This window comes from Musca vetustissima, unplaced genomic scaffold (assembly GCF_032173495.1).
Source record: "Musca vetustissima isolate MV318-11 ecotype Yass unplaced genomic scaffold, APGP_CSIRO_Mvet_v1 utg5888, whole genome shotgun sequence".
In the NCBI taxonomy this organism is placed as follows: Eukaryota; Metazoa; Arthropoda; class Insecta; order Diptera; family Muscidae; genus Musca; species Musca vetustissima.
In genome coordinates this window covers 460466-474632 of record NW_026885167.1, presented here as the reverse complement: position 1 = coordinate 474632, position 14167 = coordinate 460466, and the positions used below count along the sequence as shown (strand labels likewise).

The 14167-nt window shown below is 34.3% G+C and overlaps 1 protein-coding gene across 1 annotated transcript in view; it reads right to left on the bottom strand.

Annotated features, from left to right (window-relative positions):
- The window catches only part of LOC133332300 (MAP kinase-activating death domain protein), a 42612-nt gene that overhangs the window by 15327 nt on the left and 13118 nt on the right, over window positions 1-14167 (bottom strand). The window contains exons 12-19 of the mRNA XM_061540703.1: window positions 12720-13083; window positions 12261-12655; window positions 11703-12194; window positions 9675-9791; window positions 9260-9517; window positions 8963-9202; window positions 7860-8132; window positions 7633-7800 (exon numbers count right to left, since the gene is read on the bottom strand). Coding sequence (XP_061396687.1) covers window positions 7633-7800; window positions 7860-8132; window positions 8963-9202; window positions 9260-9517; window positions 9675-9791; window positions 11703-12194; window positions 12261-12655; window positions 12720-13083 — 2307 coding nt within the window. The remainder of the gene's footprint in view (window positions 1-7632; window positions 7801-7859; window positions 8133-8962; window positions 9203-9259; window positions 9518-9674; window positions 9792-11702; window positions 12195-12260; window positions 12656-12719; window positions 13084-14167) is intronic.

The window sequence follows — 14167 nt, the reverse complement described above, 5'->3', positions numbered from 1 at the left end:
AAAGAAGAAGAGAAGATTTTTTTGTTTATATATCATTTTCCATGAATGTTGAAATTTTGAATTTATAAAAAAATACAAATGTTCAAACAAGGAACAAGGCGTAGAAATAGAGGAAACCCAACCGAAGATGGTAATTTCAGATGACAAACAATTTTATGTTGGGAATAATGGATCCGCACAAATATTGAGTCGTTTACAATATTTTTGATGTTGTTGCAATTTAACGTTCAATTTTTTTTGTACGACAGAAAAATCAATGGAGAATACAAAAGAAAAAGAAATAGAAAAACAAGGAGAAAACAATTAATAATTAAATTAACCAAATTTTAAGACTGATTTTTGTTAATTTTTAGAAGATATGCAAATTAAATTAAACACAAAAATTCACAAAAAATAAAAAAAATAATAACTCCAAACCATTACAAAAGCTGCAAATGTAAATGAAATGTCAAATAAAATGATTTTTTTTTATTTTTTGAAAAAAAAAAACTTATTTTTATTTGTTTTAAATAGCGAATGTACAACAAGGACCATCTCAAAAGATACCAATTTAGAAAAAAAGAGGAACTTAAACACATTTTCATTGTTATTGTTTGTTTTGCAAATTTGAAGAAGAATTCTTGTTTTGTTTTGGAAATATTTAAAAACATTGAATTTTAGTTTAAAAAAGCTGACTGTCACACTGATATTTTAAAAAATAGGAATAATGAAATTTATATTGTTCTATAACATGTTCTTTTTTTACTGTCTGTAGGCTGTTTGTTGTTGTTGTTTTTGGTGGTTAGTGTTTAGAAGAAAATAGACGGAAAATATTTAAACCAAAAGTTTTGTATATATTTTTTCGATTTTTAGTTTATTTTGTTGAACATTTAAGAAAAAAAAAGAAACGTAAACTATTTATTGAAAAAAAATAAATATTTTTCATAGGGGAGTAAGAAAAAAATATGCAATTTAAGGTGTTACAAATATTTTTTTTTTTTTTTGTTTTTGGTTTTATTTAAAAAAGAGAATAAACATATTTTTTTGTTGGGTGGGGAGGGTAGAAAGTTAAATATATTTACAAAAGATCGTTAATTGAAGTTAAATGATTGTGTTCGTAAAAGAAATCAAATAAAAAAATATTACAAAATAAATATGTAACCTATTGAAAATAAATCAAAACACATATAAAGGCATAATAAATATTTATTTCACGAAATAAAAAATAATATATGAATATAATTGAAATATTCTGAGCGTAGTAAAAATAAATATGAGAACAGACCTATCTTGATTATTATGAAGAAGTTATAGGTTCATTTATCAGTTATCAACACAAAATTGGTTTCATGATTATGTTAGTTGGAAGTTAATTATATGTAGAAGATCGATTTAATCAGAATCCAAAATATGAGCTTCAAAAGAAGGAGTGATTGGAGTTTACTTCTTCGAAAAAGACGATGGAACGACTGTCATTCCGGAGCGTTTTGGTCTTATGATAACCGACTTTTTTGCCTACTATTAAAGAGTCATTTGGATATCATTTTCCTGTCCAGAATGACTTCCATGTAATTAAATTCTATTTATACTACTATCTTCCTATTTTGTTTCTAGTCAACTTGAAACGTGTCTAAGGAATGGGTAAGTGTTTCGGTGACGGCATTGTTTAAAACTTCCACGATATCAGTGCAAACAATTCGTTTATTTATTTTTTGAAAATTTCAAGTTAAGAAATATACCTGCGACAAAATGGTACACTGTGAAGAACTGACGCAGGGGATGAGAGATACAAAGCAAAGCTTTGATTGGCTATGATATGACAAAGCCCAGGCTTATCATGGTAGCTCTTTCATCTCAATACTATGGAAAAACCAATACTATGATAAAGCTACGAAAAAGAAAACCAAACCCCTCAATATTCTGCGAATCTGTACTTGGAATGTGCGCACGTTATACAGAACATGAACAGTTTTCCTTTTGCGGATGAACTCAAGAGGTACAAAGCCGATATAATTGCCTTACAGGAAATGCGATGGAATGGGACATGCGTAAGTAATTCTGATGATTTATGGGTGACGGGAGAATAAAAGTCCTCGTCTCCAGATTCACTCCAGTAGATGAGCAAATTGCTATAATCCGCATTAAAGCGAAGTTCTTCTACATCAGTCTTATTTGCACATTTTTTACGAGCGCCTAGAAACTGCATATGACCGCTGTCCTGGCCATGACATTAATATTCTGCTAGGAGATTTTAATGCAAAAATCGGAAGGGAAAATATTTTTGGCCCCACCGTTGGAAAATGTTTGCCTCTATGAAGAAACTTTTGATAACGGCAAGAGGTTGATTTACTTCGCGGCAGCAAAAAACATTGTAGTTATTAGCACCAGATTCAAGCATCTCGATATACACAAGACCACCTGGATTTCTCCTAATCAGGCAACGAGAAATCAAATTGATCATGCTGTGATAAACGGAAGGCATTCATCCAGTGCTTTAGACGTTCGATCGATAATATCGATTCAGATCAAAACCTTGTGGCAGCCAAGGTTCGTACTCTTCTTAATGTAGAAGCAAAGGTGCGATCTAAAAACCCCACAGCATTTATCCTGTTTTTTGACGTTCGATCGATACGAGGTGTGATTACTCCGCTCAACTTACCCACCTTGTCCCGATAATAATATAGAAACACAATGGCAAAGAATTGTCCACTGCCTATAAACTGCAGCAAAAACAACACTTGGGTAAAAAAAAACCACCATCAAGAAACCCGTGGTACAATCAGGAGTGTCGTAATGCTACTGAGTTGGAAAATGCAGCGTGTAGGGCACCCTGCAAACAGTAGCAAAACGCAATGGAAGAGAGAATTATCGGGTGAAAGGGAGAGACGAGAAACGTACTATCAGAAAAAGAAGAAAGAACAAGAAAAACTTGAGCGTGAGTGAATCGAGATGTACAGGAGTCAGAATGAAGTCCGGAAATTTTACCAACGAATAAAACACCAATCCGAAGGCTTTGGTGCGGGTACATCCTTCTGATGGAATGAAGAAGGAAACCTGGTGACAGATACAAACATCGTGTTGAGAATCGGGAAGGAGCAGTTTGCAAAGCTTCTGGTATCATATAGTCACCGAGAAGAAGAAGATACCGCAGAACCAATAATATATGACAGTATAGATTGTATACAACGTAGCCAAGATGAGGTTCGAGAAGGTGCCGATGCATTACACAACCGAACAATTCAAGATCGGTGGTCAGGAGCATGCACCAGCTGATTAGTACAATTTGGCTAGATGAATGCATGTCCAATAATTGGAACCTCAGCATCCTGTGTCCCGTGCACAAAAAAGGAGACAAAACGGTATGTGCCAACTATACAGGAATTAGTCTCCTTCCCATCGCATACAAAGTGCTATCCAGCGTGTTGTGTGAACGACTGAAGCCAAAGGTCAATGACATACCAATGCGGTATGGTCCTATAATATCCACTATAGACCAGATTTTCACACTGCGCCTAATCCTGATAAAGACCTACGAAAAACACATCTACACATTCCACCTATTCGTCGACTACAAAGCCGCATTCGACCGCCCAATTCGCTCAGAGGTGATCAAAAACATGTCTTCGTTTGGTATTACTGCAAAATTAATACGGCTATGCAGGATAACTTTAAATGGTACAAGGTCAGCAGTTAAATTCGGAAAGGACCTATCGGAGCCCTTCAATACCGAACGCGGGTTCAGACACAGTGACAGTTTGTTGTGTGATCTTTTTAACATCCTGCTGGAAAAGGTCTTAAAAACGCAGAGGTGAACAGAAATGGCACTATGTACACCAAATAACACATGTTACCAAGCTGATGGTATTCATTTGACTCGGACCAACTGTGGATCTTGAGAACTACAGCTTAAAGGCAATCAAAGATTTTATATACCTCGGTACCGCCATAAATAAAACTAATGACATCAGTTTTGAAATTGGGAAAAGGAACGTGTTGGCCAACAGATGCTACTATGGTCTAAGTAAGCACTTTAGAAACAAGGCCACCTCCCGCCTGACCAAACGCACACTCTACAAGAAGCTGATACTACCCGTGCTGTTATGAGTACTTGCTCAAGCAGATGGGGCAGCTCTTGGAGTGTTTGAGAGAAAAATTCTCCGAAAGAACTACGGGCCGGTCTGCGTCGACGGTGAATATTGGCGTCGAATGAATCACGAGCTTTACAAAATATATATTCGCCGTCTTCGATATAGTCAGTCGTATCGAGCTGCAGCGACCACGTTGGCTAGGCCAAATGAAGGAGAATGCGCCAGCTCAAAAGGCATATAAAAGCGAGCCAATAATTAGATGGAAAGATCAAGTAGAAGACAACAACTCGGAGCATGGTATTTCCAATTGGAGGTTATGCGCACAAGATTAACGCGCTTAGAAGTATTTATGGAACAACCGTTCTGCCACAAGCCAACTAAGTAAGTAATAAATTCTGATTACATGCTTCCTCGTAAAATGAAAATTAAAGGTAAAATATTACATTTCCTATTCGACCTTCCTTTTCATATATTAACTGGTAAGTGTGCATATATTTACACCGACAAAAAATTTAATAGTGATATAATATCGTATTGAAGGCATGAAAAGACACTTAGGATTACAATTTTGTGTGGCATTTATATATAAACCTCTTCATAATATCATAAACAAATTTTCAGAATAATAGTATAATCCTAACAGTAATTAATTCTATTATAATACCACTCATCACGTACACATTAGATTCGTTTCATTTTATTTTTGGATGAGAATTGAGTTTTGAAATTAAAAACAAACAAAAAATCAAATAAATGAATACCGAAGAGTACACATCGAAAATTTACAATAAGTAAATTATTAAAATATATATTTATACGAAAAATGTAAAGCTTTTATTTCGCTTTTTATTGAATTTATTATAGAATATATTTTTTTGGACATATTTCGCAAAAGTTTTACATCATAAAAGTAAATAAATAAAATAACAAAAGAACAGAAAAAGCTTATTAAGAGTGTGAATAAAATAATTTTTAAAAAATTATTTATTTTTATTGTTTTTTTTTCTTCTTAAGAATTTGATTTGTTTGCTTTGTTTTCTCAACACAATTATTTAAAAAAAATGTTGTTAAATATTTTTTTAATAAGAAGAAGAATAAAAAATGCATTTTTAGCATTCAGTACATTCACTAGCAGCATATTTTTGTTGGGTTTTGTTGTAATTTTTATTTGAAGTGTTAACAAAATTCATTTGTGAGTTTTATTTCATTTTGTAGTTTTTTGTTTCTGTTTTTTAAAGGCAAAAAATTGAAATAAAAATTTTGGGATGATATGAAATGTAGATATGATTGCTTGTATTTATGGGGTATATGTGTTTGTGAGTGATATGTCTAAGATGTCTATGAAGCTAAAAATGTTAAAAAATGCGTGACTTCTATGGTGATATTTAAAAAAAATTAATATCGCTATGATGTATGACTATGTGACATGATTTAAAAAACAAAATATTATATATATGTTAATAATGCATTGAAATTAAATTAAAAAAAATGTGATAAAATGCTTTCATTTTTCGAGGTTTAATTGGATACAGTCTTAACTGACATTTTCCAAATGATTATAAGACCAAGCATGAACTTTTTAACGAATTTTTCTTAGGAACTAAAATTGTTCTTTACATTTTTTTCCAAAGATATATTGGATGTTTTCCTTCTTTTCTAAACATTATTCAGATTTTTAGTATTTTTTCCTGAAGTATCTGCAAATTAGCGTGAATTTTTTTTATTTATATTATCGGATGGACATTTATTAACTATTTAAAAGACGTTCTTCTTTTGATTTTTTTCTAAAGTGCTGTCAAACTAATGGGTTTGTTAAATAATACTTTTTGAAGGACCAATAAGGGTGGCTATTAAGGCGTTAGGATTTTTAGAATATTTTTTCCGAATGACTTTTGTATCTATAAATTTAAGGAATATATTTTGAGGGATTTAAGGGAGTGGATATTTAACCATTTCGGTTTGAGGCTGATAGGTTCATGTTTGACATGGGCTACATAGAAAGTTATCACCCAATTATCGGTATTTTAAATTTCATAAATGACATATTTTTCCATCCATAATTTGACATTTCGATCTATTCAAGGATATATATGTAAATGTCTAACTGTAATTTGGGACTCCGGGTTTTTTGAGGGCGATAAACATTTATGCAAACAATTTTCGATATAGGTCCATATTTTGACATAGCTTTATACAAAAGGTTTCACTCCACTGTCGGTATTTGTGAGGGTTTTGTAGCTGTTTCCAACCAAAGTAACAATGATTTCGCATTCTAGGTTCTTGAAGGGTAAAAAATACCGTTGAAGAAACCCACATCCATTCCACATTTGACATTTCGATCTCTTCGAGGGTGCCATGTTTTGAAATAGTCCCTATATAAATGTACAGTCAGCACTTTCTAACCGAAGTGCCTGTAATTTGCCACTCCGGGAATTTGGAAAATGAAAAGTGTCGATATGTGTCCATATAAAATTTGCATAGTTCCCTTATAAATGTTTCACCCATTTGGCATTTGTGAGGTTTTATATCTTTTCAGAAAAAAATACTAAGGGTCCATGTTTCTCATCGACAATATCAAGGATTTCCTTGTCTGTAATTTGGCATACCGGTTTATTGGAGTGCAAAAAACATGATATAGTCGCCATAAAAATGGGCCTCTCAATTTTCAGTATTATGCATTTCTGATAAATAACAAAATTATTTCCAATAAAATGTCCACATATATCTTCAAACAAATATTTTCTGATCGATCGTGAATGACTTGTATACCATTAAATGCGAATTATTTAGAAAAGTGTATCTAAAATTATTGTTATTAATAATGGTCCAATTAAACCTCTTGTTAAAATAAAAATTAAATTGCAATGATTTGAATGAATATCAAAAAGAAGAAATACACTAAATAATTGTTAAAGTATGAAAGTGACAACAAAAACGTCTATACGAATATTTTTAGAATTGGAAGAAAAAAAGTTGAGAAGGTCCTTGCTTTTGTCATTAACAATTGAATAACATTTTCCAACGGCGAAAATGTTTAATTTAAACAAAACAAAAAGAAAATCGTGAATTATTTCTTATAACATTAACTAATAACAAAAACAAAATACAAATAATAGAATTAAAAAAAAATTAAGGACTTGTTAAGTTAATACAAAAAACACGAGTTATATAGTTTTCTTTTTTACAATTTGAATAGACATGATTTTTATCATGAAATTATAAACTTAAAAATGTTCGAAAAACTTAAAAGTAGAAAATATAAAAAAAAAACATAAATTTCACCTTCCCATTAAGGACGAGAACGGACAACGTTCATTAATATGAAATATTAATAATTTGATATTTTTTGGAATTTTGTTTTTGTTTACAATGAGAGACAAAAAAAAAGAAAAATATTTCATATTTTTCGGTTGTTGTTTTAATAATTATTACAAGAAAAAGGAAGGAATTAACTTAAAAAATTTGATATTTTCAATTTTTTCTTTTTGATAAATACAGAAAATACAAAAGCAAATATGGAAGTTAAAAAATAGATTGGCAAAAAATTCAATCGCTCGCCACTTACCTTGCTGTTGGCAAATAACAAACCAACACCTTCAAGGCACACTTGTAACAGGCCACCCTCGCCCGTATTCATGTCTTGGACGGGAAATTCACCGCCCAACTCCGGAACATTGGTGGGTGTACCACCACGTTCCATGGCTTCTTTGATGCAGTTGTACAATTCTTTGCACTGAAATTGAAAAATACAATTTTAATTACGGATTCGCATTAATCCTCGTCCCGACCCACCTTTCGTGTATAGTATTTGTGCAGCTGTGTCTGTCCACCATTACGTCGCCACAGACATAAGAGTTTTGTTTTTGGTGAATATGTCATATTCACCAGACGTTCATACCACCACCGTTCGACAATGGTACCATCCACTGACCGCAATACCAGACCATCGTCTCGAACTTCCATAAAACGTAATGGGCCAGAGGCATCTACACCTTGGTGAACCGTGAAACTTTGACGATGTAATAATCGTGATCCCAATGGTTTCAAATCGATGTCATTGCCATTCTAAAAGTAAAACAAAAATATAAGAAATATTTAAACAAAAATGAATTAGACTTCGAAGAGCACATAGCTATGTGTGTTTGATTGAAAAAATATATATTTAAAGGCTTTTAAATTGAGGAATAAAAACCCTAATATCATAACCACACAACTTATTTCATACTCATAATTACTAATTGCTGAATGCCCATATTTACCCTATTGCATTCTTAAATTAGTCAAAGGCCCCTTTACCCCACCCTCGTTGCTTAGTGATCATTAGTAGGTAATTATTGGCATTCGGTTAAAATTGTGACATAACACTTCTTAGTTCAGACAATTAACCACTGATCGTTCGTGTCTACGCTACAAACGCATGGCGACATCTAAGGGCCATTGTCGAACTGAGAGGTAATTTGACACCATTTTATCGAGGTGCCCACCTTTACCCTACCATTTCAACCTGGCATGTGTTCTTTTAATTTATTTCAATAATTTTCCCATATTAACCCTATTTATATTTTTTAGTTATTTAAATGGCCTAAACACTTAGTGATCATTAGTAGGGTAATTGTTGGCATTCGGTTACAATGGTGTCATAGTACTTCTTAGTTCAAACAATTAACCACTGATAGTTCGTGTCTACGCTACAAATACGTAGCGCCATCCAACAGCCATTGTCGGAACTGAGATGTAATATGACACCATTTTAACGGGATGCCCATATTTACCCTATCATAGAATCTGACATGTGTTCTGTTCATTTCTTTCAAAAATTTTCTAGGTACGTATTTTTTTTAAACATATTTTTAACTATCCTGGTTTGAATTTTTTTAAATATGAAAACTACTTACCAAATTATTTATTTGATCCACAACATTGTGAACTTCTTGAGCATAGACCAAACCAATATGAGATTTACCCAATAGCCGACGGATTTTACGGCGTATTTCTTCTTTATTCACATTCAACATAACCAATATTGCTGTCAGATTATAAAGCATCGTCGATAGCAGACGATCTTCATCATGTTCCAAGCGTTTACGCTCCGAATCACTGAGGGCCTTATAACGTTCCATCATTTCAATTGGGCCCTGAAATAATGTATTTTATTATTATTACTGCTATTTAAAAATTTATTACAAATTTACCTGATCCATTCCAATCATATCACGTTCCTGGCTGACAGCATCCAGGAAGGCGTCTTCCCAAAATTGCATTTGATTCCACAAATTCGAACGATCTTTACCCAATAGACCCTCAAACAAATATACTCGAGGACTATCGGGTGATGGTGATGAAGAGGTATTTATTAAATGACCACCTGTATATCGAAAACCAGCACTCAGTGTGGATTTTCCAGTCCACATATTGCCTGAACTACGTTTAGAATCCTTTGAAGTTGTTGTCTAAAAATAATTAACAAATATATCATAGATTTCATAATATAAAAACGCAAATAAAAGCGGAAAATATTTGGTGCAAAAGTCCAATGGGAATCAGCTCTGAAGGACCTCTCTCTCAGATGTTATTTTAACATCGCGACTTTTCATTTCGTTTACTTACATTTTCATATTCGGTATCTGAAACAGTTGAACGACAACTGGATGGCATGCGAACATTCAAACTACCCACAGGCAAGAGGTCACTGACAACCGAAAGGGCACCCGTAGAACCAGCCGCCTAGGAATTTTTATAAGGAAGGTGGGAAGTTGGGGGTTTGTGAAATCGCATCAAATGTTAAGAAAGCACAAATAGTTTCATATTTCTAAGCTAATGTTCTACGATTATGTTATGGAATAATGTTGAACATGTTTTTTATTAACATCAAACTAATTTTTGGTTATTTTCTTTTTATTTGGATCGAGCTATAATATTTGTTGTTGTGAAAAATATTTGATTGCTAATTTGTTTCGAGACATTTGATAATTAAGTAATTATTTAAGTTGAACTATTATTTAGTATGAATTATTAAAAAGCTGTTTACAACAACGACAACAATAAATAAATATAGGATGATTGTGAAAAATGGGGAACGGGGGCTATGGACGATATACAGACATACATATGTATTTACAGATGAATGACCTAGTATCTTTGTTTTAAATCTATCAACGCTATTAATATGGGGGAGAACTGCAGTTTATGACATCAAATAATGGCGGGATATAATTTTCAATGATGAGAAGTTCGAGGAGGTTCATATGTGACTATCTCAATTTAAATCGAGAAATGGAGAATTAATTGAATACAACACTGCACAAAATTGAAGGAGACATTGTTCCTAGGCAACGGTAGATGGCAGAACAGTCACCTAGAACAGGCTGCAGCAGATCAATCAAGTCCAGGCAAATTGAACAACAACAACAACATAAATCCCATAATAAGATCGATGTACCAAGATGCAGAACTTTCTATTATTTTCAACTCTTTTGCCCCTACTGTACTGTACTAGATTAAATAATGAATGAAGTCTGCTCTCAGAGAAGAGGCTATTCCGATATGAAGTCTTTCATGACAGCTCGAAGTCTTAGATTATGCAGATGATATATATCTCTTCTATTACAATATGTAGAATATACTTTTCATAGACTTAGGGAAAACTTTCACACCATCAAAGTCATTGTTGTGAAATTTCCGGAAAATTGTGACTAGAACTCGAAGATTATGCGAATGAATCACAACTCGATGATTATGCGAATGAATCACATGACATTCAACATGCAGTCAAAATTAGAAGACCTAAAGAGGTTGGCTTGCATTGTTGAACTTGATATTAAAATCAAGAAAAAATATGTTTCAGAAAATTAACAATACCAGTGCTGAAAACAATAGCTTCTGCTATATATGAAGCACGTAATGCGATGGAGAATTATCGGGAGAAAAGGAGAGAAGAGAAAAGTATTTCGATGGAAAAATCAAATAGAAGACAACATCTCGAAACATGGTATTCCAAATTGGATGAGTTGCGCACAAACCGACGTGTTTGGAAATCTTTTTTAAGTTCGGCTTAAGGAACAACCGTTCTGTCACAAGATATGGATTGGGCATTATTTTATTGATGTCGAATTTTCCTTTGAGGTTTTGTTATGGTAGCAACACCTTTCCGTTCCAATTTCACTTTCTTACTGATCTGTGGTTTGTTGTTATGTACCTCTTGGGTATGATTTTGTGTTGGAAAACTTCCTAACCCTTGGAATGATTAAAATTGTTATTCATTTCCAGCCAACAAACGGCTTGTACAAATAGTAAAGTAAAAAAGTGAATTATAACTTGTCATTAAATATGTGCACTACTAGCATTGAGAAAAAGGAGGAAGGAAGGAGTGCATGTGGTGAAGTACCGCTGAGTTATCGGAGTATCATGGCCCTGTAGATACATGCCATTGGACGCTTCAATGTTCCATGAGTTGGCTAAATATAAAAATCCAGATCTCAGATGTTTGAAAATATATATCTAAAATCCTTTCTCGAACTTCTCATCATTTGAAAAATCAGCCATATGGGCAACAACAAAAAATGGCATATATTTTTGGATGTGCAGCAAAAGATACGATTAAAAAACACAAAAACATCTCAACACATTCATACTTACATCAGAATCAAATGAGGTCAATTTACTCAATAACGCCGAACGTTTCTGGGCCAACATATCTTTAAACATTTCCGTTGTCGACTGGCCATCCTGACTATCGGCCGTCGAGAGACGCCTATTGTGTCCAATATTCTGGCCACTCATACCATGAATTGTGGGGCCCGAACGATCTGTATGGGTAGAACTTTTACGTGATTCTTGCGGTGAAGCCCATTCACTGCCGAGGCCCGAATGAGAACCATTTGGACTTGAAGGAGATCGAAGATTTTCACGACTACCCATTGGACTGGTGGCATGACTGGACAACAAACTCGATGACATATCACTGGCATCGTTAAGCTCCTTGGTCCAATAATGGGTGTGAGCAATTTCCATCATTTGGAAAACCGATGCCATGCCACCTAAACCGAAATTGGCAAAGGTTACCTCAAGGCCAGACGTAATGGCCTGTAGGCATTTCAGCATGCCCTTCCAAACGGGTTTGGAGATGCACTGAAAAGGATTTACATCAAATAATAATTATTATTTTAAGACTTATCACATCTACTTTAAACTTACCATATCATCGATGTGATCATCGGGAGCAATTTTTTTATCCAATGTCTTGTTGAGCTTACTGAGGACAAATGTCCGGTAGGATTCATCTTCCATTAGTTTCTTGAAACGATTCATTTTCAGCCAACCAATACCTTCACCGGCCAATACCTGGGTGGTCATATCCTTTAAGAAGGCTTGATTTTCGGCATTGCTGTGTGACCTTTCCTGATTTTGTTGTCGTGTTATTTCTTCTTGAGTTTTGTGGGGCCCTGAATGTTTTATTAAGGGTGTACGTTCTACCAGACCTTTACGCCCAGGGAAAGGATCAAAGCCAAGACCACTTTTTGATTTGGGACCCATGGTCTGTGGATGATATTGTTGTTGCTGCTGCTGTTGTTGAGGTTTTTGTTGATTTTCTGCAAAAACAAGTAAAATAAAAAATTTGAGTCATCCCATAGAGAGCCGTAGAGACAGACTTACTTTTTCCTCCAAACATTCCCGAAAACATGGTACTGGTCGATGAGGCCAATCCATTAAAGTCCGTACCAATATTGGAAAAGAAATTACTGCCACTACTGGGTGAATTTGTCATTTGTTTTTGTGTTGCCACTTGACCGGTGCCAGTGGTTGGGGCTTGCATTGCAGCTCCTGTCTTTTCATCAATTTTTATTAGACCCTTTTTACTGGCAGCCTCCTTGGCAGTTTTTGTTAAATCTCCCAATGTTGATTTGCTAACATAACTCAGATCTTCGAAAGTATTCTTGCTCACACCCGCTGCCTGTTTTGACACCTCCAAAGCCTGCTTGGAAGCTTCTCCAGCTGCCTTCTTGGCATGCAAGGTTAGCTAATTGAACGGAAATGAGTTTATTTTAATAAATTAGTTTTCTATAGAAAAAAGAGGTTCTAGACATTCCAATCTACTTTTTTTTAAATAGTGCTTAGAGATACTTTTGAATTTTAAATCTAATAAAAAATGTGGAGGATAAGGAGGCGTATGTGCTGTGTGATTTTTAAATTTTTTTTTTCTGAGCTTATTTTTTGAGCATGTTACACAAATACGCATGAAGGACACTAAAATTAATTAAGCGTGGGTTTTTTATACTAGGACTACCTAACCAATAAGCGTGAATTTTTTAAAGAAGATTTTCTAATGGATTGCCATACAGAAGAATTTGTATACGAATATTTTCTGAAGGTCTTTCTAAGAGTGAGTTAAAAAAATCATTTTCGGAAATATTTTCGAAGCAACGATTTATTGGCTTTAACGTGGTGAAGTCCAGACTTGGTCCCTCTTTCATCTCAATTGTTGACCATCACCCGTTGAAATAGTGAGCTAATATGTGCCGCGAGTTCACCCATAAAAACTATAAAAAATGGGTTGACACGTCGGGTTAGTTGCCTAAACTCGGAAAACCCCTTCTACTATGAAAAGGCAAAGAAAATGAAAACCAAACGCCCTTATGTTGACGACCCCCGTAAACGTATAAAGTATGACGATCTGCGAATCTGCACTTGGAATGTGCGCACTTTGTACAGAACAGGCGCAGTTTTCGCTTTGGCGGATGAACTTAAGAAGTACAAAGCCGTATTGTAGCAGTCATGAAACGAGACATGAATTTGTCTGCGGATTTATGGGTATCAGGAGAATAAAAGACCTAGTTTCCAGATTCACTTCAGTAGATGAGCGAATTGCTATAATCCGCATAAAAGCGAAGTTCTTCTACATCAGTCTTATTTGCGCCCAGGCTCCGACAGAATACAAAGATGAGCAGACCAAAGACATATTTTATGAGCGCCTAGAAACAGCATATGATCGCTGTCCTGGCCATGACATTAAAATTCCGCTAAGAGATTTTAATGCCAAATCGGAAGGGAAAATATCTTTGGTCCCATCGTCGGAAAAGTCAGCCTTCACGAAGAAACATCCG